General features: G+C 35.7%; 2 protein-coding genes across 3 annotated transcripts in view; one reads left to right on the forward strand and one right to left on the reverse strand.

Annotated features, from left to right (window-relative positions):
- Positions 1-1,381: 1,381 nt before the first annotated feature.
- LOC141434467 (sodium/potassium-transporting ATPase subunit beta-1-like) lies at positions 1,382-2,602 on the forward strand. Its single transcript, XM_074096886.1, has one exon. The coding sequence runs from the start codon at positions 1,382-1,384 to the stop codon at positions 2,555-2,557; it is 1,176 nt and encodes a 391-aa protein (XP_073952987.1). The 3' UTR covers positions 2,558-2,602.
- Positions 2,603-6,899: 4,297 nt separating this feature from the next.
- Positions 6,900-26,386, reverse strand: part of chp (leucine rich repeat containing G protein-coupled receptor chaoptin) — a 65,904-nt gene continuing 46,417 nt past the window's right edge. The window contains exons 3-26 of one of the 2 annotated variants that reach the window (XM_074096100.1): positions 21,368-21,457; positions 20,856-21,060; positions 20,150-20,320; positions 19,365-19,573; positions 18,034-18,188; positions 17,663-17,765; positions 17,026-17,226; positions 16,558-16,694; positions 16,205-16,424; positions 15,893-16,114; positions 15,564-15,805; positions 15,312-15,484; positions 14,861-14,942; positions 14,550-14,715; positions 14,309-14,451; positions 13,967-14,108; positions 13,454-13,588; positions 12,958-13,155; positions 12,596-12,739; positions 12,374-12,514; positions 12,054-12,293; positions 11,741-11,976; positions 11,457-11,583; positions 6,900-10,865 (exon numbers count right to left, since the gene is read on the reverse strand). In XM_074096100.1, coding sequence (XP_073952201.1) covers positions 10,761-10,865; positions 11,457-11,583; positions 11,741-11,976; positions 12,054-12,293; positions 12,374-12,514; positions 12,596-12,739; positions 12,958-13,155; positions 13,454-13,588; positions 13,967-14,108; positions 14,309-14,451; positions 14,550-14,715; positions 14,861-14,942; positions 15,312-15,484; positions 15,564-15,805; positions 15,893-16,114; positions 16,205-16,424; positions 16,558-16,694; positions 17,026-17,226; positions 17,663-17,765; positions 18,034-18,188; positions 19,365-19,573; positions 20,150-20,320; positions 20,856-21,060; positions 21,368-21,457 — 3,987 coding nt within the window. In that variant the 3' untranslated portion in view covers positions 6,900-10,760. The remainder of the gene's footprint in view (positions 10,866-11,456; positions 11,584-11,740; positions 11,977-12,053; positions 12,294-12,373; positions 12,515-12,595; positions 12,740-12,957; positions 13,156-13,453; positions 13,589-13,966; positions 14,109-14,308; positions 14,452-14,549; positions 14,716-14,860; positions 14,943-15,311; positions 15,485-15,563; positions 15,806-15,892; positions 16,115-16,204; positions 16,425-16,557; positions 16,695-17,025; positions 17,227-17,662; positions 17,766-18,033; positions 18,189-19,364; positions 19,574-20,149; positions 20,321-20,855; positions 21,061-21,367; positions 21,458-26,386) is intronic. The other variant, XM_074096101.1, reaches the window with a different exon arrangement.

Here is a 26,386-nt window from a genome sequence, read left to right on the forward strand (position 1 = left end):
TCGTAAAGCTTTACGAAGCTAAATAAATCTTCTCAAGATAGAAATAAACTCCAACATGGACCTTATCCGCAAAAGATTTTTCGCGTTGATCTCCAAAAATCCAATTTTAACTCTACGACAAGTCGTGGCAAAACAAATCCCAGTGTAACGTTTATCTTCATTGGTCTCAGAGGGCGAACCCATTTGGCCCTCGCAATCTGTGGAGACTCGCCCATTCACAGATATTACCGCTTTGGTGTCCGTGGCGGAATGACCACGCTGTGGAATGAAGATTTCTTGCACTGTTTGAATAAAATTGAAAATTATGCAAGTACGAAGTAAATTCTTGAAGTACAACTATAATTGAAACGTTTAAGTAATTAACTAAATGTAAACAACTGCAGCTGCCAGATTTGGTACATTCAAGGATTTTAAGCATTTTGCGTACCTACCTATCATTGTAATAGTGTAATCAAACTAGTGTATTTAATACAGAAATGTAAATGTTTAAAGCCTGACCAGAAATATATGACTAATTACTTACACTGGCAATAATTTTAATGATTGGCAATGTCACTGTGGCGGTTTCTTTGAACAATAACAAAAAATGCCCAAAACGATTTGTAGTCAACAACGGATCATTGTAAATAATGTTCATAATAAACTACTGAAAAAAAAGCTTGGGGAATTAAACCATTTCACTACAAAACCTTTCCAAATTAACATCAGAGCTAACAGGTAAACGTTGTAGACAAGTCAAGATGTCATTGTTCCGACTTGGTTCCGACTATACTAAACTATTGCCAGATAAATAAGAACAATAGCGCCCTCTTGACAATACTCATATATTTTTGGTTTACCTTTAGCTAGTTTAATGGGGGAATATCAATATTTAAAGCACCAATTGCCGTTGTTTTGTTTACATTTAGTTAAATACCTATCAAAACCAAGTATACCTATTTCAACCTTATTTCTATTACAATGAAATCTTCATCTAGTTGAAAGTCTTTAGGGTCTCGACGAGGCCGAAAGTCCTTAAAACTAGTTTAAAATAAAATAGACAGAAAAAAGGAAATGTTTAAATACTCGGCATTATAAGCAAGTAAAATGTGAGTCAATGTTAAAACGATGGCTAAAAAAAGTTATTTCAAATTTTTGAAATAAATCCACAACTAGTCTCACTTTATATCCATTGTCTGCTTGTCTGTTATATTTTCAGCTCATATACGAACTTTCTATATTACTACTGAAACTTTTTATTTAATATCATACCATGACCAATTTGATGACGTCTAAAAACAATTACGGTTTTCACTTTATGTCAATGTCAATATAATTCGCGAAATGAAATGCAAAGTGGTAGAATTAAGTTTTAACTAAATTATGTTATTACTCTGACAAAATGTCGGACGACAAAGAACGGAAAGAGGAGCCGACCCAAGACTCTGTGGAGCCGGGTCAAGATAAAAAAAAAACTGGACCAGAATCGGATACCACAGAATCGGATCTGGACACACAAGAATCAGGTAGTGATAAACAGACAAGATCAGATGCATCAGACAAAACCAAACAGCCGGAAAAATCAAAACAGGACTTACAAAAAATACAATCGTTAAAGGCAGTCTCATCGAAACCACAACTATCGAAACCAGATCTACCAAAACTAGATATACCAAAGCCTACATTTCATCCGCTAAGTCCTCCGACTCCAGAATCACCAACACCCGCCCTGAAAAAAATTTCTAGATTAGGGTCTGTGTTATTAAAAAAACCCAAAGAACGACAACCTCCTGGTGCCCCGGGAGACGCCTCGCGCAAAAAGAAATGGTGGCAGAACTGCTACGACAAAGAAAACAAGTCGTACTGTGGTAGAACATGTCAGAGCTGGATGTACATTGTCGCATACTCCATCATGTACCTTATCTTTCTGAGTACATACACGATGATATTCCTCTACGTATCCTTGGTGATCATAAAAGCAAACAATGTCTACTTAGATGAAACTGTAGATTTCCAATACCTTAAAAGCGGCATTGGCTTGACAGCTACCCCGACAACAGAAGACAGTTCTCCCATGATTTGGTATCGCAGACGTCACGTTGATGATTACCAGAAATACGTGAATGCGCTTGAGAGGCTCCTCAATCAGAGGAGACGAAATGCGAGCGATTACAAATATCTGGGAGCGTGTGGCGAGGCACCTTTTGGTTACGGAGACACGCCTTGTGTTATAGTAAGAATAAATAAAAATTGGGGGTGGAGAGCAAAGCCTGTGCAGCCTGATGCGACTGATGTTCCGTCTACCGTTCAGCATTGGGCCCAGAGGGATGCTAAACTTTGGTTGCACTGCGGAGGTCAACATCCATACGACACGGAACACATCGGCAATATAAAATACATTCCCGACCCTCCTGGCTTTGACCCATCAGTGTTCCCTTTAACCAAAGACAGTGAATCCCCACTGATAGGAGTTCAGTTTTCCAACTTCACGTTAGGTGTTTCAATTGTAGTAGAGTGCAAACTTTGGTATAAAGATGGCTCATCGTCAGTTGATTTTGTACTTTTTGTTGGTACGTAATAGTGCAAGGAAAAATAAGTGTTAATAAAATATTGTATTTATGTATTGTGATCTTTTATTTTACACTTACAAATATAGGCGACAATAAAGAAATGGATGTTTTTTTTACAAAGACTTTATTACTTTTTAATACTTGCACTTTGCTGTATTAGAGAAAATTTGTGGAAACATGTTAGCTGGAGCCTTTGCACGCCGCATCTTTAAACGCAACGTTGACGCACGTTGCACGTTGCACCGCGTTTTTCTTTCCATAGAGCAGCCATTACCTACATACATACTCGTACAGTCAAGGGCAAAGATATCGCCACGGCCAAAGTTGCAAAAATATGTATACACGGCCTTAATGTTCAGTGCATAAAGTCGTGTATACATATTTTTGTAACTTTGGCCGTGTCGATATCATTGCCCTTGACTGTATGTACATACCACTTGTGTTTATCGCGTTTGTACCGATTGTGCGCGTAAAAAACGCAGTGTGCAAAGGCCCTTATGCTATGTCTATAAAATCCCCATGATCATTTATTATCATAAAATATCAGAAAAATTACTTAATGACTACCTAATTAATTGATTGAGCCTAAATAGGCCGAGATGATGATGGATTAGATAGTTGATTGATTCAAGCGTTACTTTCCGGATGTCCAATGTCAATAAACAACAATATTTTTATGTTGCTTTTCTGCTACCAACCGTGTACCTACTGCGCCGCAGCTACGTCTATACAACACATATATTGACATGCAGAACCGCCCTCTTCCTCTTGCACTTAAAACTATACATTATACATATACTACTATGTGTTTACCCGCGGCTTCGCAAATCATTAAATCCAGCAGCTAAATTGCAATTTCGGGATTTTTAAAGAATTCCCGAAAATTAAATCGTGGTTTTCATTGACGTTACATTAAGAACAATCTTGTGAAATTTCATGACTAAGCCCAGCGGTTGTTGTTTCGCGATTTTATCCCTATCCCGTGGGAATACCGGAATCAGAATCAGAATCAGAATATTTTTATTGTATAACTGTGTAACTTAGATGGTAGTACATATAATATCAGGTAGTTTCAACAGTTACCCATTTCGGGCGTACAATATTGTTAAAAATATAATTAAAATGTAAAAGAATATAATTTAAATACTTAATGGATAATTAGGTAGTTCTATAATACTCCTTTAAGTTATAACATACTTTATCCAAAAGGTATTTCTATAATACTCCTTTAAGTTATAAAATACTTTATCCAAAAGCCTTATCTTTAACCAAAAGGTACTTTCTTTTTGTTTTTTGACTAATTAGGTATTTACTAGCTTTATAGGCGCTTTGGTCCATAGTGTAAGCCTGTACCTAAATGTTCATTTTATTAATAAATAAAAACAAAGATTTTTGCCTGAACGTTGTTAATACGGTCATGGTATGACACGGGTTGAGTCCTTAGTGTTTTTCGTGAGTGAAGCCGCAGGTAAAAGCTAGTACTTAGTAAATAATTTCTAGAACATTCCTAAGTGTTCATTTCGCTGTAGCAATTGCGGGTAAACGATGTTGTTAGACAAATAATCCAATTTGTGGCGCGGCGGGGAGCCTCAAATGAGTTGCATTCGACAATATTATTATTGCTGCAGACGTATGAAGCCGAATAACTCGGGAGTGGTGGGTGTCACTGTGTCACTGTTCCCGCGAGTTCGTCTGCCTAGAATTCGTTTAACGCTACGCTATACCGCGGACTATACAATTTTCCGGGATAACAAACTATCTTTTATTTCCAGGGGTTTAAGCTTAAAGAGATTTTTCTAGGATCTCAAAGTGTGAAATATTAAAATATTTATTTTTCATTTTTATTTGAAGCTATACTCAGCAGCACGAAATTTGGCCGACCCTACATACAAAATTAACGATTCTGCATACATTTGAGGGCCAGATTTTTACCGCTAGTATATCTAGGATAGAAGGATTCTAGAATTTTAAAGTACCCATCTGAATCTTCGGACTGCTAATCATGATTGAAACTTGATTCTGGGTACCTAATAAATATATAAGAGATTTTTTGTAACAGAACTCATTATAGAATCTGGATTTTCCGTTAAGGGATTTCCGATTATGAAGATCACCATATAGTAATAATAAAACAAGCAATATTTTTCGCAATAATTTATTGATAGGTACTCTAATAATTCAATAATTTACTTTATTTCACACTATTTCATTATAGACTCGTAAGTAGTGAAGACAGTAACTTTTCCCTTGTCCTAAATAGTTGTCACATTAAATAAATACATTTTACAAAATGTATCTAAAACGAGAATTTTATTTATAGTATCTTTTACTTTATTAGTTTTGAGAGTTTTATTTACAGCGTTTTATTTAGCATGTTTACAATATTCGTTTAAAAGAAACTAGGCATTTCTCAAAATCTTTTTCCGATTGGAATAATAGTCCTTGACCGTTTATATCACGCAGAAAAAAACGTTTTCTATACACCATGTTTTTCTTCATTTCCGTTGGCTCCGATAGATGGATGAGCTCTTGATAGAATCAACCTGGTAGGTAATTAACTTTTGACCAAAACTTTTTTTTATCATAATAATAGTTCACAGTGTTAATTTGCCTTTAGGTCGAATAATAAAATTTACACACTTGAAGTGTGACATTGACGACACATAAGAGAAAGATAAAAAATACTTTTTAAGATTCTCCTGCTAAATTGTACGATTTCATTCTTGATATCTTTTAAAAAGTAAGAGTTAGGCCATCGTATGTCTTGGAGAATTTCATTTGACCTATTTAACGATCCCTTCAGGTTAACGGAAATGAAAAATAGCACGTTGTAGAAGATATCACTATTTGAAGAGATCGGAGCTGTGTTTTAATAAATCTAAATTCCGAAAACTCAGAGGGCGAGAAATCAGATTATAGATTCTATATGCCATAGCTCAAATCACTTGATTACCGAGGAAAGTTCATACCTACCAAAAGTAAACCGATATTTCTTATTCAATCAAGCAATTTTAGCTGAACGGATTGAGATGAAACTTGACGTCCCCTGGGGTATTTTAACTTTAATCAAGAATAGAGGGCGCTATCCAAGAACATTGAAGTATCTCGACTTGAATCACGTCATCACGTGTTAACTTCGACTGCAATCAACAGATGGCGTTGTCCAAGCGGACGTTGTGCTTTAAAAACGCTGTCATAATTTTTTTCAGGCCATACTCTAAGGGGCTGTTTCACCATTCATTCATTAGTGTTAACTGGCGGTTAGGTGTGATGCCGTCTTTATTTGTTTTGTTCGAATAAACGGAGACGGCATCACATTAAACCGTCGGTTAACGCTAATCAATGGATGGTGAAACAGCCCCTAAGGATAGTACATGTTGTTGTTGTATATATATTCCAATCGGACAAAGAATTCAACCGAGCTTAAACAATATCTACGATGACCTAAGATTGCTTTTACCTTTATTCTCTAATCCATTGGCACTAGCTACCTCTATCACATGGAACCTTGCAAAGTGATTGAATTATTTCATTTCGTCGATGCTGCAAAATATACAAAGCCATTAATAGCGCATCGTAGTTTCGGTTTTATAAAGGAATGATAATTATCTGAAGTTGTAAAAAAGTAATCGACATAAATGAAATGTAAATTTATCGTAAATATTTTTAAAATATTCATTTGAACACAATCGTAAGTGAACAACAAACGGTGTAAGACGGAGCATTACACGAACTGTGACTTAAGCGAAATTTATTTTGTACTCGGTCGTGCCACGCTAAATGGCATGTGTTTATTTTTAATAATCTATACAAGTTGATAATAATCTGTATAAATACCGTAAGGTCGGGGTACTTTGGCCCTGAAGGGTAACTTTGGCCCTCGGGATTAACTCGGTCTTGGTTTTATTATTGCTTTGAGTTGAGAATGTGGGCCTCTTTGCCATGTGGTTGGTGTTAATTGATCGATCACATTTTGACGTTTTTACTTTACTTTTTTATGTAAACGTCCAATGGGTCAAAGTACCCCGACCTTACGGTATCTAGTTTTCAGCAGATTTGTACTGGCATAAATCCCTAAGACAAAAATAACAGCCAATATAAAATAATTATTGTCTTGAATGAAACTGAAGTTTCGACTGAAGATTACCTTTTAAACGTGAAACAAGAATAGTCTGGTCGAAATAACCATGGAAAACGGACGCACAGCAAACCAGCGCAGTACCAGGATTAACGTGAGTAAGAGCCATGTTACAGCAAGCAGCAGAAATTCGTACCTAAGTGAGACTTACATCTTTCTTCCACTTTCGCCGTTATTTTTGTTTTTGAGATATGAAAGTACACTTTATAAAAGCTCACTTTCGACTTAACATAAAAACAATATGCCAAAGTCACTGCTCGTACATATCTTTTTTCACACTTTACAACCAAGACAAGTTGCTAACTCATTTTGTCGTTATATACATTCCTTTTCCATTCCATCCAGAATTAAAGAGTTATACTTAATGACAGTATGACATCAGTACTTTTTGATAATAATAATTAATAATACCTGCAAAAAAGGCTCATTTGCATGATATGATAAGTTTTTGTAATAAGATATTTGTAATTATTATGAGCCATTATTTTGCCTTTAAGTACATATCGGCGGTTCTCTGGCTCAGAATTGTATAAGTACCTAATCCGTTTGTAGCACGTAGGTATTTTATTTAAATTTGAATCAGAGAGCCTTCGAAATCGATTCTGACTGTAAATTAAAATAATAACTTGAATAATAATGACACTTAAAACAATTTAAGTAATAAAATTAAGTCTTTAAACGAAATTTATTTTATACCATGTGCTCGAAAACAGTGTCAAAAACACTACATAGTTGCTTGTATGGAGAAAGTAGGATGATAGGTACGGTCAAGAGCATAAATATATATACGTTATCAAGACGTCAAAAATATCTATACGCCTTTATGCCATTAAACATATGGTCGATGTATATTTTGACGCTATGGCTATGTATTTATGCCCTTGACTATACAGTTAAAAGTGAATATCCATACAAACTCTAGCAATACTTTTTCAAAAGAGTTGCTTATAAAAATAATTTAGAGTCCGAAGTAAAATTACGAAGTACATGCCTTAATGTTTATTCGATTAAAGAACATTAATCACAAATTGACATTCAGAAAGCTACTTTAGCATTAAAGAAGCGTTATTAATGATACTATTTAAATTCAGCTACCATTCCCGACAAGTTCAGCAATATCCGTCTTAGGTATTATCAAAAATAGAATTAGAGTAATATATATCACAAAATATATTCATTGTTACATCGATATTCGTTTGTTTTCAATACCAAATCGAAGGCGTTAAAACTTTAATGTAAATAAGAGTCGGTTAAGCGAGTACGACAGATTAAAGACCATTAACAAAATGATTGGTCAGAAACCATAATAGATTATGTCATGTTAATAACAGTCTTTTTAAACCAAATTAAATAGGTATTCCTAAATTGTCATTTCTTAGGACCCTATGATGATCTCCACTAATAATAAAAGTTTGAACTCAGTCCTCCTGCTTAAAAACTTACAGTTGGAATGGTTAGAGTTCGTACTACCGAGCGGCAAAAAATCTGGCCTTCCAATGTATGCAGCAATAGGTAATTTTATATGTAGAGAGGTCCAAATTTTGTGCCGCTGGGTATATTTACTACATAAGTAGTATGCTCAGAATATGTTTCAAGTAAGAATAAAACTTTTACTGTGATTCAGTAACCACTCTGACGTTGAATAAAATCGGTTCAAACTGTTTGTTTTTATACAGGGGAGATGGCATTGAAAACAAAGTCAATACGTAGGCCTGACACCGCGCTCAACTGGACCACTGAAGAAGAGGTATACGATTAAAATCACTTCACGCTGACTACGTACTTTAAGAAATAACTAATTCTTCTTACGTAGGTCAGAATTACTAGAACCGAATACTTTCGTATGCGAAGCTAAAAAAGAAAGTACAATTCCTTCTCGTTTTGAGAATATAAAAGAAAATATAAGCCATTATTAGTGATTTCTAACCTCCATTAAATAGAGAGGTGCCGAAAGAAGAAATAGAAGAAATTATTTCTTTCAAATACGCTGACGCCATACGTAGACGTAGCCAAGCTAGGTATTTATCTACACATGCTACAAAAAATTGTAAATTAAAAAAAATACAAAAAACAAAGCTTGCGTAAGGCATTCATTTGGCTGTAAGTAAAGTTGATGCCAGATTTCCAACTTTGTCAGCGCTTGCTATATGCACCTACAAAATAGCAATGAAATAAATACAGTGCTTAAAACAGTAACAGATGCCAGATAAGGTCAAAACCACGGTCACAACATTGTTTTGCTAGAATCAATAAAATTTAGAATTCTTATGGCACTAGTCTATATTTTCGTATTAAAACACGTTATAGCATATTTGACTTGGCTTTTGTGAGCTACTATGTTGTTATGAGCAATACAGCAAACACGCTTCAGGAGACCACTATAGGTGAACACTCCATATTTCGATGCGGAGTACAAATCCGTCATTGCACTTAATGCAGTAGGTATATACAATCGAACCATTTTAATCGCCAAGTACCGTGGAACCATTCTCATTCTTGTTAACAACACTAATATGTTCCTTTTATCCTTTGACAGGCATTGCGGGATCAGTAAGACTACGTAGTATTGAGAATAGCTGTCACGGATCAGGATTCAGATGAGGAGGATCACGATTGAGATGGTCTGTTTGCACATTTGCTGTTTTGAAATATTTCAATTCAGTCGATAATATCCTAGCTTATAACTTGATTAAATTAGAGCATGCTTCGTAGATACAGTAATAGCTACTGACATTTAAATATGTAATAAAATATGTTTATTTAACGAGTAACCTGATAGACTTTGTAAACAGCTAAACAATGAAGATGTATAGCGTAAACATGAAATATTCATCAATTCTGTTTTTATTAGAAGTAAAAACTTACACTGGAATTCCGTTAATATTATATTGAATTATAAAAGGCTACTTATAATAAAACAGCATTGATATTTTTAATGCAAAGAAGATAGTGGCTCTGAAACAAGAAAGTAAGTAGGTATAATAAAATAACGAGATTTACTTTTGTACTAATACGCGAACAACTGTACATAATAATCTAAGGTGGTATGTCTTGATTTACTTTCGTGATGATGACATAAGGAAAGATGATGAACATCTGATCGATAATCGTAAAGTACCTAAAGCATTGTTCAACCTACGACTAAAGGTTACTAATACACAAACAAATAAACCTAAAAATCATATTGTTAACCTTATTAATGGACGAACACATCTCATTCCAGCGAATGCAGTCTACTTATACGATCCTTATTAAGTCATTGCTTTCCTGTGAACATATCTTAAACCGACGTAAATGCAATTTCTAAACGCATTAAGTGCACTTCCACACATAAATCATTAGGTAAATGTGTTAATCCCTTGATTCCAAAAACCATTTCAAATGCACCTTCGAGTTGGACACATTTTCTGGACAAAAATCACAGAAAACTACTTCTCTCACTCACAGAAAATTACTTAAGGCAGTGCACAAAATGAGAGAATTCTGGAAATCGGATCTTAATTCTATACACTCAAAAACATATATCAACGATACATACATTTGGTACAATCTAGTGTTCCAAGAAATAAGGGAAACTCCAAAGTTGTTGAAATATTTAATCCCTTGAGATCATTCCTGTCGTCACTTCTTTTAAAACGATAATTAATCACATAGGTATATTATAGGCAACACTAGACTTTCACTGCAATCATTTACAAGTTCATCGTATTCATTTCTATAAAATCACGTCTTTAACACATTTCACTTTGCTCCAGATGACGCCAATAAAAAGTGTCCGTATCACTAAGATTATCTAGATTTGGCTTTTTGGGATCACATCTCGGTAGATTCGGTAGGTAAGCCACGCATACAGGTACATGCACATAGAAAATCATTTTCAAAATCTACTAGACCATCTCACTCTTCTGGTAATATTGGTAGATCGGGCAACTTTTCCATTGCCCCTTGTCGTCATTGTGAAAATGAGCAATTAAAAAATTACCCATAACGTTAACAGCACGTCACTAAAAATTATAGATCCGTGCCAGGATTAGGTGGAACTCTTCATATACCCCAAGGAGCCAATACAGTCCTCATACGTAAAGAAAAGTCAATAGTAACATGCCTATCACTATGAAGGCATTGGGCAGACGTCGGAACGCACTGCTCCAACCGCAGTCTAAGTCTCTAGTTAACACCTGAAATAGACAAATAAGTTGTAAATTCTTTTAAGAATATTTAATTGACGTTAGCTAAACATGTGACATTATCTTGAATGACAACTGTTGGAGGAGTCTTATTGCAAGCGTGTTAATTTGGACTTGATTACCACTGGAGAAAATATTTTGGATGATTATATCTAGTACAAGAGGCAAACTTTTTTGTTTTATATTAAAATAATTAGATCATACTCTAAGGGTCTACGCTAGATGGGGCAGATGTACGGAGCGGGCGCACACCAGTGGGTCCGTACTCTAATCTAATGCTAGAAACCGTCCGCCGCCATTGTGTTTTAGCTTAAGGGTCTACGCTAGATAGCACAGGTGCACGGAGCGGGCGCACGCCCGCCCCGCGGGTCCAAGTATAGATAAAATCCGTCACACGCAACGCATGCAGTTAGCGCTGCTCATACTAAGTACATATTTTTCAAAAGACGTCCACCCACTCCCTGCGACCCGCGTCAGCTAGGTAGGCCTACGAATAAATAATAAGTAAGTAAGACTTATTATTTGTTCGTACAGGTAGGCCCGTGTAGTGGTAAGGTATTCATAGTTCATGAGAATACTTACGTCATTTAAAGTCCTGTTGTCATAGTACGCGCACCTCGCCAATCTGACGTCGTCGCGCGTTGCAACACAGTTTGACGGACCCTGACAGAGGTATTGTCTCCTCTGACGGTCCCAAGCTTCTATCCACCTATTAGGCAAAATGAAAATCATTAACATAAGCAGTTAGTAGATATGTGTGCATATAATGTCTAAAGCTTTATAGCAAGCACTGCTGAATTCGATGCATCCATGTCTCTGAAGTGAAATTGATGCAAATTGAACTATTTAGCGTATCAAAATCTTACCCAATTCCACAATCACAGTAGAGAGGATTATTTGCTACCAATATATCATGAAGGAAAAGGCTATTTGGTACACCTGGCCATTCCTTCTGACTTGGGTTTGGCGCTTTCATCAGATAGTTTGACCTCAAATCAAGAGTTAAGTTTTTGACACGCCCTGGTCTCCAAAAAACTTCTGGGGCTATCTCTTCTATGCTCGTATTATAAATAGTCAGCTTCAAAACTTTAGAGTGGACACCCTAAAGAGAAAACTTAATTTAGAATCAAATATATCTAAAATAATAAAAATACTTTCGAGGTATAATATAATACTAACACTCAACAGGTATGGTGACAAGTATTTCATTCCTCTTCCTGTTATTGTAATATTACTCAGCTTACAAGGCAACGGACCACTCATTTCTTTACCAAGCTCGACTGCTGGATTTTCAACATCAAGCAGAAGATTCTCCAACGCAGCATTTTGTGTAAGCATCTTGGGGATACTAAATTCTCTACTGTCGTAAACGGTTATTTTAAGCGTTCTCAGGCCATACATCTTATTGAAAACGCCATGCTGAAAGGTAATAGGGATAATTATGGTTTACCTCGTCTTAACTCCACGTTTAATTCTTGAAGGTTAGTTTAAAATCATACCTCGAGAATTCTGATCCGAAGATGCGTAATGTCGAGATATTCGAGTCGAGGAGATATTCCGTAAAGACTAGTATTCATTAGAGCCGTTATTGGATTTCCAGATAGTGAAAGCCAACGTAGTTCATTCAATGAATGTGTCGCCTAAAACGAAATAAATGAGATAAAATGTTGAAGTGATCAAAGTGGTTAGGTATATAAATGGTAGCATAGAATCACACTTACAACGGGAACGGTGCTTAGATCATTGTAAGATAGATCTAGTTCTCTTAAATGAGTTAGTTTGGCTGTCGTGTCTGGCGGTATCGATGGTAGATTGTTGTACGACAAATCTAAGCTCTTTAATTTCGGCAAAAGCATCAGTGGCATCTAAAAATAACAAGTAATAGTAACGTGATTGTGTTTGTTTCATTTAAGTGCTGTACGGTTTTACGAATAGTGAATAAAATGTTTATTTTTCTTTCTTTCTTTGTCAAAAATTCTCAATCTTTCATTCACTCGCTTAAAATATCAGTTTCAACTATAAAATTTAGCCTCACTGACACCAGACAAAATTATTATTTTAAAAATATTAAAATTTTATTTACGTTTAACAAGCTGACGTTTCTTAAGCCCAAGTGAGATAGTTTACGTTCTAATCCTTTGAAGACGTTGCTTTCACGGTCACCAGAATTGAACGGAGAGTTATTGCTGAGATCCAACCAACGCAGTTTGGGTAACGCTGAAAAAGTGCTTTCTTCAATACGCACGAGGTGATTATCCGACAAGTCCAGCCAGGCAAGAGACTGGAATGATAAATTCAAAAGTAATTATTGAAGCTAAGTAATTCGGTATATTCGGTGTCGATGAATAATAAAAGATTATGCAATACTAGCTGGTGACATTGATGACCTAAATGAGAACATGATGGACGATGAACACGGTGATCATGAGGTGACAAAAACTCAATGAGGCAGAATTAGCAACTACATAGTAGACATAGTCATCTTCCAATTCAGAAGCTTCATTAATAAAGTGACAAAATTTTAACCAAAAATTTGACCTCATCCGAAATATGGTGTAATTTGAATTTCTAAACTCTACCTTATACAAAATATTCTGCGGATATTGCTTTTTTTGATGGTACACTCTGGTTTGATCTCGTCTAGCCGTGTGGTACATGTACTCATCGCTGTAGTCTTGTTCGTCGGGCCAGTACTCGCCCATCTGATCGGGGTGCTGTCACATGCAGGGATAGGACAACACATTAGCAAACTACGCACACACTGGCATTATGTAACTACGGAGCTTGTTAATCTTATAACACACGGGGTTGCAGTTATGGCAAACAAGGTCAGACATTTTAATCAGATTACTAAGGATTAATAATAACAAATGAAGTATCATTTCAATTATTATGCACATAACACACGCAATCACGTTTCAAGTTAAATTTTAAATATTGATTCAAAATACGTTGCATCATAAATTTACAAACAATTACGTATTAAATTTACAATTTCGATATCAATCAAGCTGTTAGTTTCAAAACTACTTGAATTAGTATTCCAAAAGTTCTGACTACAATGCAAATTTTCGATATCTTTAATAACTTACCCGAAATCGTTGGACCAGATCAGAAATAGCGATTGATGGTATGGTATTTCCACTCAAGTCATATTCAACAAGATTTGCTGCTGCTGCAGTGGACAGGCAACTTGTTGGGACTCTGGATAGTTGATTTTCCGACAAATCCAGCCTAAAAATATATTGAATGATAGGCAATCAAATAAATATAAGGTCGAATTATTTTCTACATTGTTCCTTAACATTAACGGTTAAAGCGTAGCTACGAGTGGTAGTTGAACTGACCGGATAGCGCTATTAGGAAAAACATCTTGGAAATACCTACAAGTTAAAATCTCAGCTCTTATTAAATTGAACGTGCAGAATAGTTACCTTTCCAATGCCGGTGAAATTATCAAATTATCCGCCAAGTTTCTGAGTCGATTGTGAGACAAATCCACTGACGTCAGATATTGCATATCATGGAATATTTCTAATGGTATCTCTATCAAGTGATTATGAGACAAATCCAATATCTGAAAAGAAAATACGCCATAAAAGTGTAAAACGAAAAACGGTATTTCCGGAAATTGATATTGTTATGAATGTTAAAAGAATATAATAATAGGCTAACCTGTAAATTTTTCACTTTTTTGAAGCAATCGTATTCCAAATCGTAAATTTCGTTGTGGGACAAATCTAGATATTGTAACATGATCATAGATCCAAACACGTCGCGTGTGACGTTCCTGATTTTATTGTGAGACAGTCGGAGTTCTGATAAAGTTAAATCTGCGTGCCTGCGGGTATAAAAAAGTAATAAAAAAAAATACAAACGTAGGAACGTAGAACCTCCTCCTTTTTTGAAGTCGGTTAAATGACACCAATTCATTTTTGAATCGAGACAATGGTGTACTTTAGAACAAACAAACAGTTTAAGTTTACCTAAAGTAATACGGTGCTATGTATGTAATGTTATTGTGGGAGAAGTCCAAAACTCTGACATTTACTGAAACTGTCCCGAGATCTGAAAAAAAAAAATAGTAAAACATGACTACAGTAAGCTAATTACAAAAAAAATAGCTTTTAAAGAAAAACGGGACAACACAGTAAGTTAAAATAAGCCACCTGGGTTGGATGTAATTTCTTCGTCAGAAAACAATCCTGTACGCAAAGCAAAAAAAAAGAAAAGTGCAAAAAAGTTAAATAGGAAGAAATAAGAAAATTAGAGTATTTAAAGCATAATAGAATAATGTGAAAGATCAAGTAGGAATGTAAAATAAACGGTGCACTTAATAAGCACGAAGAGAGTAAAAGAAAGAGTAAAAATATAAGTTAATAAAAGTTAATTTTAAAGAAACGATTCAATAATATAATAATAAGTAGTTATACTCACTTTGTGCCTTAGGAGGCGCATAGAAGTTTGAAGTGAAGAAACTCGGTGCATTCGAATCCGCCAGGGAAATTATTTCATTGTACGAAACATTAACTTTTAATGCTGTTGCTGATCCAACTTGGTCAAAAATTGAGAATTTAAACGTGTACAAACGGTTAAAGGATATATCTAACCTGAAAGGGAAAATGGATTAGTAAATTTCATCCAGTTAGTATAAACATCACTTTCTTTTATTTTTTTGTTGCCACTTACTCAGCTAAAGCAGGCAGATTCTGGAAAGATTCTTCTGTGATTTCGTTAATTCTGTTTCCTTTTAATCTGATAACTTTTAGGTTGTCAAGACTTGTAAAAGCTCTTCTCTGTACGATTTCGATTAGGTTATCTTCAATAAATATTTCCTGGAGCTCTCTGAGATCTACAAAAGTGTGCTGTACTATTTGTCTCATTTGATTATGAGACAAGTAGATTGATTCTAATTGTTTGTGGATATCTCCCTGTAAATATAATTTCAAGCTTTTATTTGAAACTATTCTTGATCAATTTCTTCTTATTTAATTTTAATTACTATGCAAACACTGTACCTGTAATGTTCCTTTAGAAAAGTGGTCAATAGAATTATCTTGTAAATTCAAGGATCTGAGCTTATACAAGAAGTGGAATGACGTGTCTGGAACATTCTTTAGCTTGTTGTTACTTAGGTCAAGATTTTGAAGCTCAATGAGAGCCTTCAATGGTTCAAATGGTAGAATTTTTACATTATCAGCCAGACCATTGGCAATTTTTAGCGTCGTTAGACTGTGCAACTGTAAGTATAATTTTTATTTAATTAGTTCTATATAAACAATTATAATCTGCTTAAGCATACTCTATGTTGCTTTTTGTATCGATCTTACCTCAGCAAAAGCGAATGGGTCGATGAAATCAATATTGTTTTCGGAAAGATCCAAAGTCTTGATGGATCTGACGTGTTCAAAGGCGCTCGATTCGATTCTATCTATAGTGCTTCCATAAATCTTGAGATCTTCTAGCTCTACTCCATACTCTAAGAAATCCTCTGCTCTAATACTGCGCCTTATTAGTTTTCCTACTGCAAGGTAGCGCAGGGATCTCATACTGAAATGGTTTTATTTCTTTAATGTCAAATAAATAGTACTGGTATTCTTGTAGTTTTATCAAGAAATAAAAAAGGTTGATGGAGGCTTATAGTTATGTTAGGAAAATAATAGTATGTGTAAAAGGTTTTTACCTTCTGACGTCCTGCAAACTCATATCAATAGAGGACGCACCACTGACGTCTAAGTAGAACAACTTATATTGGAAGTTGTTGAATGAAATTTGCGAATACTCTGAGGGTATGTTTGTGGCTATCAAGTTTATGTCCACCTGCAAAAATAATTTTCTAAGTCGATAAAAGGTAGGTATATCTTGTACAGCCACCAGCACCAATATCTGACATAACAAAGAGTGGCTGTATCCAAAAGGTTCTTTTGGTTACGAATTTTTTTTTTTCAGTAGTTCAAAGGATATCTAGCAGACTAGAGTATTTATTTGGTATTAACTTCAGCTTCATACATTCACGGGTTTCAAAGAAAAAAGCTCTCGACAGACGGACAGCCAAACAGACAGCAAATTACAGGGGTTCTGTTTTTCCTTTTGAGATACGTGATCCTAAAAAGTAACATGCATCAGTTTTTCATTAATCGTAGGTACTCACCTTATTTTCCTTGAGGTTCAAGAACCGCAGTGAATCAAGCTTATTAAGCATAAACTTGGAGATCATAGTCAAGTTATTCTCCGACAGATCCAAGGACTGCAAACTGTTCTCCAGCCCGGCGAACGCTGCTGGTGACAGCTCAGACAGACCGCAGTCTCGGAGGGAAAGTGAGCGTATCTTGGCGTTTCTGAAGGCATCTTCCTGTAAATGAATGAAAAAGAATTAAATATCATTTTTTTAAATTACGTCTAATCAAAATACCAAAACGTAAAGTTAAGCACGGAGCGAGGGGGAGGCTTATATCGAACAGTGGACGTCCTATGGCTGTTATGATGATGATGATTAAAGTGCACGATCAAAATTTTGAAAGAATTCTAAGGGGTGAAAATAAGGTGATTCGGTACACAAGACTTCTAAATTAAACACGATTTTAATGAAATTTATGATTTTAATGAAATTGCACGGGACAGAGACAAATTTCAGCAGCTGATAACTGACCTTAAATAGTTGGAGAGGCATTATCAAAAAGACGTTCTAAAGTAAGGAATCGTAATTTTGAATCCATTTAGGTTAAATTTAATTTACTTAAAGAACATGTCAAAGAACTAATCAAATTGTTAACTTGATACACACTTACCCTTAGGGAATATATGGGATTTCCATCAAGTGACGTCTGATTTAGGACATTAAAGTGCTTGAACGATCCCGGGTAGAGGACTCTGATGACATTGTTGTCCAATCTGAAACATAATTATGATACTTTTAAAGGAGTATTAGAACTATAACTAAGTCAAGGAAGAGTATACGTCAACAACCCTGAAGTCTTTGTATTCCTGATGAGAAACAGTATGATTATGGTCGTCATTATCTTTTCACACATTTTTCAACCCTCATGTTGGCTCGTCGATCCAGCAACGACAGCAACAACAAACATCTACAAGTTGCAATAACTCCATTTGAAAACTGGCAACTGGCCGGGTAAAATATGAATTGCTACGTTTTACTCACTTTAATGAATCCAGAGACAGTTTGATGCCATTCAAATCGTGGAGCGGCGGGACTTGCTTGATGACATTATTGGAAAGGTCTAGCACCCGCAATTGCCGCAAAGGCGCCAACTCTTCGTAGGGGATGTATGTTAGCTGATTGTCTCCGAGAAGAAGCTGTAATAGTGATCAATTGTTTATACTTAGTATCTAACAGACAACATCATGATCTTTCAAAAGTATTTTCAAACTTTACATAATTCTATTTTATTCAATGACTTCTACTCGTACCCTTTTGAATTCTAATTTTCACAGAATAAAAAAAAACTGGACTGTGCAGTTTAAGTCAGAGTTTTGAAATTTACATGAAGGTCATTGTTTTTTTTGTATAATAAATTCGTTGTCAGTGTCATTATACTATGTTAAAATGTAATAAATACAGGAAACGATTTCAAAAGCATTTACCTCGACATGATTTTCAATTTACTATACTTACATTGTAAATTAACAAAAAAGTAAAACCGACTCCAAAAAAATAAAAAATGGAACCGACTACAAAACCCTACTTTTCTAGGTACCTACTAGTTCGAAGTCGGTGACTCAGCATGACCCAGCAGGAGTGATTAAAACCCATTGTATGTACATATAGGTGAGGTAGACGACTATTGTTACACTCCTGCTGGCTTTTCAAAAAAAAATTCTTTATTTCTCACTTTTTGATTCGTAGCCAAAGTACATCTCACAACGATTTCATTAAGCCCAAACACGACTTAGTTACGTTGTTTTATAACAGAGTTCCGTTGCCTACTTTCTGGCTTCAGCATCAGATCAGTTCAAAAGAATCATTAACTTAAAGCTTCTCCTTACTCGCTTATCTAGGTATGTTAATCATGATTGTTTATAGACGAGCGAGCATAACTTAGCTTTGACGAGTTCCATTGGTCATCTACGGTCTTCTTCATCAGGTCTAGGTTACCAAATGATACTTTCTGAATGTAAATGCTCATCTTAATGCTAAAAATACCAAAATCGCTATAGGTGTGCTTATAAAACTTGAGGTTTGCCCTCGATTTCCCTAGGATCCCATCATCAGATCTTGAGTTGATGACAATGGGACCACCTCAAAAGAATACCCTTTTGAATAAAAAAAGAATTTTGAAAATAGGTCCACAATTGGCGGTATAATCGGTTTACATACATAAATAAAAAAAAATACAAACAATGGAACATAGAACCTCCTCCTTTTTTGAAGTCGGTTAAAAATAGACAACCCCAATTACTTATTAATTATCTCACTAGTAAGTAAACCTTTGAATTCGTTAATTGATTAGTTGGTATCCAAATTTAACCCACCTTGTTCAGTCTGCTCATGCCGTCCCGAAACACGCCCGTTTCTATGATTGCCAGATGGTTCCCCCGCAAGTCCAAAGTTTCCAGCATTGGCAGCCCAGTAAACGCGTCCACAGGCAGATTGGCGATGGAATTGTCAGCCAGGATGAGCGTTTGCAGCGTGTTCTCTAAGCCTCGGAAGTTGTCGCCCGATATGTCAGTTATCTCGTTACCTGGAACGTAATGATTAAAAAAAATTGAAACTGCCTTGGAATAAATTTTCCGTTTCTAATATTTTTAATCGCTTTGTTTTCCTCCATAACAATTGTATCTTTATCTATGTTTGAAATTCAAAGGGACTTGTGTGATTGCTTGATAAGTATTGTTTATAATCGTAAATACGTTTTTATGGATATACTTATGACGGATAAAGATGGATTTCAATTCAATTTAGCTTCCGTTCTACAGTCAGATACGCAGGTAGGTACATAGAAGAACGAGGATCACCGACATAGCCAAGTGAATTAGTTCGTTGAAGTGGAAATGGGCATGCCATAGAACACGGAGAACAGATGGCTCTGGGGGCTGAAAAATTCTCGAATGGAGACAGTGGATCGGCACGGCGCGCAGCCAAGTACGACCGCCAACGAGATAGACGGATGAGCTGGTTAAAGTCTCGGGTTTACGGTGGATGCAGGCCGCTTCCAACTGAGGAAACTGGAGATCTATTGGGGGCAGGGGGAGTCCTACGTCCAGCAGTGGACGTCTTACGGCTGATATGATGATGTTGTAGACTACAATCTGGTTACCTGTCAGATCCAATAGCCTGAGCTTCTGCAAATACCGTAAAGAACGGCTGGGCACACTGGTCAGACGATCCTGCTTCAGTTGCAGCTCCCACAGCGTGTTGTCCAGACCATAGAAGGCTTCCTCTTGGATCGTCTCTAATGGATTCTGGTTTATCGCCAGCCTGTAGAGACCTGGAATGAAAAAAGTCAAATTTTGTTAATAAGCTTTAATTTAGTTAAAATCATTAGACTTCCTCCTACAAAACCGCGCTACTCGGATTACAGAGCGGTTTCGTGCGATTTTGGATGTAAAAATGATGAATATACTGTGCCTCTGCTGATCTACTTTGAACCCTATTGCTGTAGCTACACAACTTTTTATAAGGAAACAAAATAAATGCACCCAAACCTGATAAAAAAGCCCAAGCACTGGACGAACACCTACAACACACGTGCGTCACACAAGGTTTAGTTAGGTGGACGTGTTGAATGTTCTCTTAAAGCTAAAGGAAATCAAAAATAACATGTCGTATGTATACTTATTGCGTAGGTAGTCCACCAACAAGATGGATGGATATCCTGGTTAAAGCCGCTGGTTCACGGTGGATGTGGGCCGCTTCCAACCGATGCAACTGGCCTGTGGAGAGCCCTATGTTCCACAGTCCTGCGGCCAATATGACGATGATGATATATCGAGATTCAAAAATAAATAGGTACTTAACCATACCTGTAGCTTGAAAGAAATGTGGCTCTAGGTCTCTAATCCTGTTCCCGGTGAGCTGCAGTGTGAAGACTTTAGAGACATTGACGGCTGCGGGCACGCGCAGAATGGGCACGTTCTTGCAGGTCACGATGCCCAGGTCTCCAGCAGGTTTTGAGCACGTGCATAGGGCTTGGAACAGACATGGCGGATGCCCTGTGTCTACGTGTAACTGTAGAGAAAAATATTTTTTTTTGTACTTTTCATTCAGAGACACCTGTGTTGCATTGCAAACGTCTTTGTCTTTATACATATTATTATTAAAATTTCTTTCAATGGTTCTTAAATTTTTATATAAGATTACGCCTTTTAGAACACAGAACGCACTATATAGAGCGTGACGTTATTTATATTACGTGCTATCAATTATCTGTAAAACATAAGTAGTACAGTCGAGTTCATAAATTAAAAAAAAATTTATAATTTTTATTGATAAAATCATCTGTTGCTGTACTGTAATAAATCAATTATGAGCTCACCTCTAGCGCTCTTGATAGCGAAGCCCATATCATCAGCAGCAGCGTTACCACCACTAGGGTGTACCCGAACTTGATGATCGTCATCAAACTCTGAAACAATCAAATACGGATCATTAGTTTCCTAACTATTGCAAAGAACACTTGATAAGCTACAAGAAATGCTGGCTGTAATTTGACTTGTAATGACCATAATAATGCCTACTGAAATGGTTAATGATGTCCAGATTTGCAAGGAAAACGAAAAACCTCGAACTGCAGAAAAAAAACGTATAAGCTAGTAGTAAAATTTATTTTTTGCATGTTCACGTCATTACGTACAGCCAGCCAGCATTCTGGCTAAATTTTTTCTACACATTGCATTAATCTTAGGTATTTAACCAAATTTAATATTAAAAAATATAAAAATCACCACAATAGTTTTATTCCACTGAAAATAAATGATACGGTTCAAACAATATTAACAAAATAAACACTTCCTTATGAATATGCATGCATGCATGAGGTCTTGAGTACCAACGCGAGTGAGCGCGCTCAAGGGGTCAAGGTTACTACAACCTAAGATTTCTATAGCCTGCATCTGCCGCACAGAATATAGACGGTTTACTTTTCCTAGCTCCCATAGTTATTAAGCCAACCTTGCTTGCTGTAAAATAAAGCTGAAAATCGCTAGCGAGCGCAATCAAGCTTGGGAAAATGAGAAGGGTGGTTGGTACATTTTCATTTTGCTCTGTTGTCAGTTCTCTATGAGTTACTAATGGAAACCTTAGCTTTAATAATAACCTTAGCTTTATTAGCTTTCAAGCCTAGAACACTAAAGCCCTAAGAGTTCTTGCCCTAAGGGCTAATTAACCTGCCACTAAAAGCTCTTAGGCTTATGACCCAAAGGTGATAATTAAAAACATTTTCCAACAACAGAACTTATCATCAAATCCAACTTAACCTGAAATCATTCCAAAGTGGTCCCCGAGAACAGTGCCGACATCATTTAATAAAGAATGAGTTTGAAAATTGTATGAATACTTAATTATTCCAAACCGCTCATGACTCGTGACGGTTCAATTCCACGAAATATTTAATCTGTACGTGCATACTTTGAGTTCACGGTTCCTTTGAATGATATTCACATTGTTAGATGGGAAACGCACTTGCTGTATGAGGGGTTTGGAGTTCCACCAATACCGCTAATTGTCTCTCCGGCAATTCTATATAATTTTGTGTGTATTTTACGTCCCTTTATTTTATGTTTTGTATTAATTCTCCATTATTAAAATTTCTTTTAGGTTATCTCCCATAGAAGTAAAGTGGGGGTGATTTTTTTCTCGACTAATCCTATAGTGTGGGGTATCGTTCGATAGGTATTTTAAAACCATTGAGGCTTTCCGAGAGAATTTTTCGACATTGATGTGTTTGCGAAATATTCAACTTTAAAGTGTTAATTTTGATTAAAATCGAGCGTCCCCCCCTCTAAAATCTAAACTGTTGGGTGGAAAATTTTGAAATAATTCAGGATGGTAGCTTGTATATCACATTTACAAGTAAAATTACAACGGCCAAGATTGCTTGAGAATTATTAATAGTTTAAGGGTAAATAGCAGCCTATGGTGTAAAATATGGAAGACAAACATATAAAGCATGGAAGATTCCGTACACAGTACGAAATCCGTAGAAACATATTACTTGTTTTTTTCGTAATCGCTTTTTACAACTTTTGCGGGTAGAACTAGGTAGCGGAAGTTTCCCTGCAGCACTTGTGAAAATTATTTTGAATAGTGCTTTAATGTAGAATAACATTACAAATATAGGGGGAATTAATTAAGACAGTAACTTTTAAAAGCGCCCCCGCGGAATAAAAGGGCGGGACAGTTGAGCTTCCAGCGTTGTTATTAGAAGGAAGATTTTGCGAGGAATTTTAATAAAGAATTTGAATTAAAATCCTATTTTTGAAACGTCAGACGTGGCAAAGCTACCTTCTCAAACCAACTCTATCTAGGTCTGCCTTGACAAGCAACATTATGTAGGTAGGTGTACCTATATATAGTAAAGTTGACTAAACCTCATTTAGTACGATGTAGACAAATAGAACACAACAAAATTTAATTTGTTGTGTTCTATTTGTCGTTTAACGTTTTGGTTTACTGATGCATAATGATTAATATTTGTTAAATACTCGTTCTATTTGTCAGTCTACACAGAAACACATTTATTTATTAACCTTTTTTTACTTTGGTGCATAACCAAAGTTAATTTACTATTGCTGGATTGTTCACAAATCAAATAATCAATTAGATTTGTTATTTTGGATATTATTTCTACATTTTTACAATCCATAATTCAATGAACAACTTGTGCGTTATAAAGTACATTTTAGATTTATTATTATCAGTGTTAAGTTGTTCTTTGTAAAGTACGCGAGGACTCACGAGGTTAATAATCTCCTTGTTAAAGCTGCACATAACAAGTTATTTTTCATAACAGATTTGTTCCCAACTCGCAATTGCTTTTATACCTGTTGATTAAGTTGCCTAGCAGTTTTGCATGGTGCAAATATCTTCAAAGTCGTGCTAACGAAGACTGTAGATAGTGGAATAAGATCTTACGTAGAACGGTAAAGTTTGCTTTCTAATTTAAACTTTGTCGAATTTGCTGAGGATGGAAATTTGATAGAAGCGGTTAAATAAATAGTTGATGTCGGTTTTGATTTCTTTGTTCTAATTAAAGCTTCCTTCCTTATGAAGTCCTATGGTAATAAGAGCACTAAAATAGGTATTTGCGTACAGTCGCGTTTGTAAAGTTATAATTTGAAGAAGTAGGTTAATGGGGCTTCTTAACTTTTAAGTGTACCATTTTTGGAATTTTTACGTAATTCAGAATCACGAGTGCTGTTAGTTTTTGTAAATAAAAAAATGTGAGTACTCAACGTTCCATACAATGCAGTCAGTTTTATAAAAAACCATGTAAACTGTACGAAAACTGAACTGAAACTGTACTGTGTTTTTCTTCTCAATAAATTTTGTGAGTTTGAGTTTGAGTTTGAAAAAATGTCACAAAAGTGAGAAAAAATAAAAACACCCTTTTTAGGGTTCCGGAGTCAAAATGGCAAAAACGGAACCCTTATAGTTTAACCATGTCTGTCTGTCTGTCCGTCCGCGTTTTTGCTCAGGGACTATCAATGCTAGAAAGCTGTAATTCTGCAAGTATATATATGTAAACTATGCTGACAAAATGGTATAATAAAAAATTAAAAAAAAAAATTTTTAGGGTGCCTATCATAGACGTAAAGTGGGGGTGATTTTTTTTTCTCATCCAACCCTATAGTGTGGAGTATCATCGTTGGATAGATCTTTTAAAACCATTTTGAGGTTGCTATAACGATTTTTACGAAACCCTTAGAAAAAATTTACTTAATTTTTTCGTAATGGCTACGGAACTCTATTTTGGGCGTGTCCGACACGCTCTTGGCCGGTTTTTTTAAACTGTTTAGAACCTATCTCTTCTTATTATCTTCATTTCTTCCTGTTGTCGATTTGTACTTAAAATGTTGTTGTGTCTAGTGTTGTGAATAAATGTATTTTCTTTCATCCTTTCTTTTCTTTGATTTAGAAAATTGTTAGTAAAAAAAGGAATTTTTGGGGGTGTTATCCTCTTTTCATGTAACAAAAATAAAAATAAAAATTCCGCTGCATTTAAAGTACTACCGGTCTCATTTTGACATCCTCTAATTCATCCTTAGTCTCGGCCTTGTTAAAATTTCATTCAGCCTAGACCGCAGCTGTTCTGAAACCCTCGACAGGCGCGTCGTTTGTTTAAATTTTTGAATATGCCAATTTTTTTTGGAGCTTTTATGCTCGAATGTCGGCGCTCGAGCGTATTTTGTTTCTTTTACAAAACACTCTGTTCGATTCCCGGTCGGGACAGATGTTTGTATGAATAATACGCATGTTTGTTCTCAAGTTTTGGACGTTTAATATGTGTTTAAGTCTGTATAATGTCCCATCAGAAATATAAATGTGAAATGAGAGTTAAGTTCAGTTATATTATGAATATGCGTCATATAACCCAACGAGATTTTTCTCTAAAATTATAAAAAAGGGTTGAAGGTACTGAAACTGTATGTATGTATACGTACGTAAAAAAACAATTTCCCGAATCATCTGCGTGATCGCGTTCCAAGCAGGGGCTACTACGAAATTCGAAAATCAAAGTTCGTATCGTACCGTCCCTCTCATTCTCGTATTAAATAATATAAGCGTCAGCGGGTCGGCAAGATGCGAAGTTCGAATTTCGTACTGCGTAGTAAGTATAGGGCCAGGAAGCGGATCTCAACGGAAGTGGTGAAGACATTTTTTTATCGTGGCGAACCATAGCTTTCATTTCCTTTAGACACAATGAAAAGAAAGTGAAGTTTATGTACCAGCTCTTTAGGTGGGAAATAAAATTCGGAACAGATACAATATGTTTATTAATGCTAAGGCGTGACAAAAGAGGGCTCTTGCAATGCTTAAAACTACTGAAACATACTTGTTCGAGTGTTTGTTTGTTAATGATATTATAAAATAATAATAGTTTTTTTTTTTCATTTTACGTACACATTTTACAAGCTTTTATTTAACTTGCGCTGATTATTTTTGGGCTAAATCTTGCAAGTTCATTTTGACCCATTCCTAGTTGTCGGATGGCAAGAAATTTGGTACATAATAGTATATGTACATAGGTTGTATAACAACGCAAGTACAGTCACCAAAAAAGCAGTATAAAACAATATTTGTAGCTTATTCAATAACAGGTAAGGATTTATGTACAATAGTTTGTCATTAATTCAGTTCACAGACCGCTGACCAACCATTACATTACAAGCCACTAATTCTGCCATCCTAAGCCGAAAGGCGCTATCTAAAAGAAAAATAAATCTCTTTTCTGTCATTTATACCATGTGATGCCGAATTTTTTAAGCTACACAATAGTATTAATAACCCCTTTTGAAGAGAGAGCCCCTTTTGGCTTAGGAGGGCAGAATTCTCA

Source organism: Choristoneura fumiferana, chromosome 13 (genome assembly GCF_025370935.1).
Source record: "Choristoneura fumiferana chromosome 13, NRCan_CFum_1, whole genome shotgun sequence".
NCBI classification, from domain to species: domain Eukaryota; kingdom Metazoa; phylum Arthropoda; class Insecta; order Lepidoptera; family Tortricidae; genus Choristoneura; species Choristoneura fumiferana.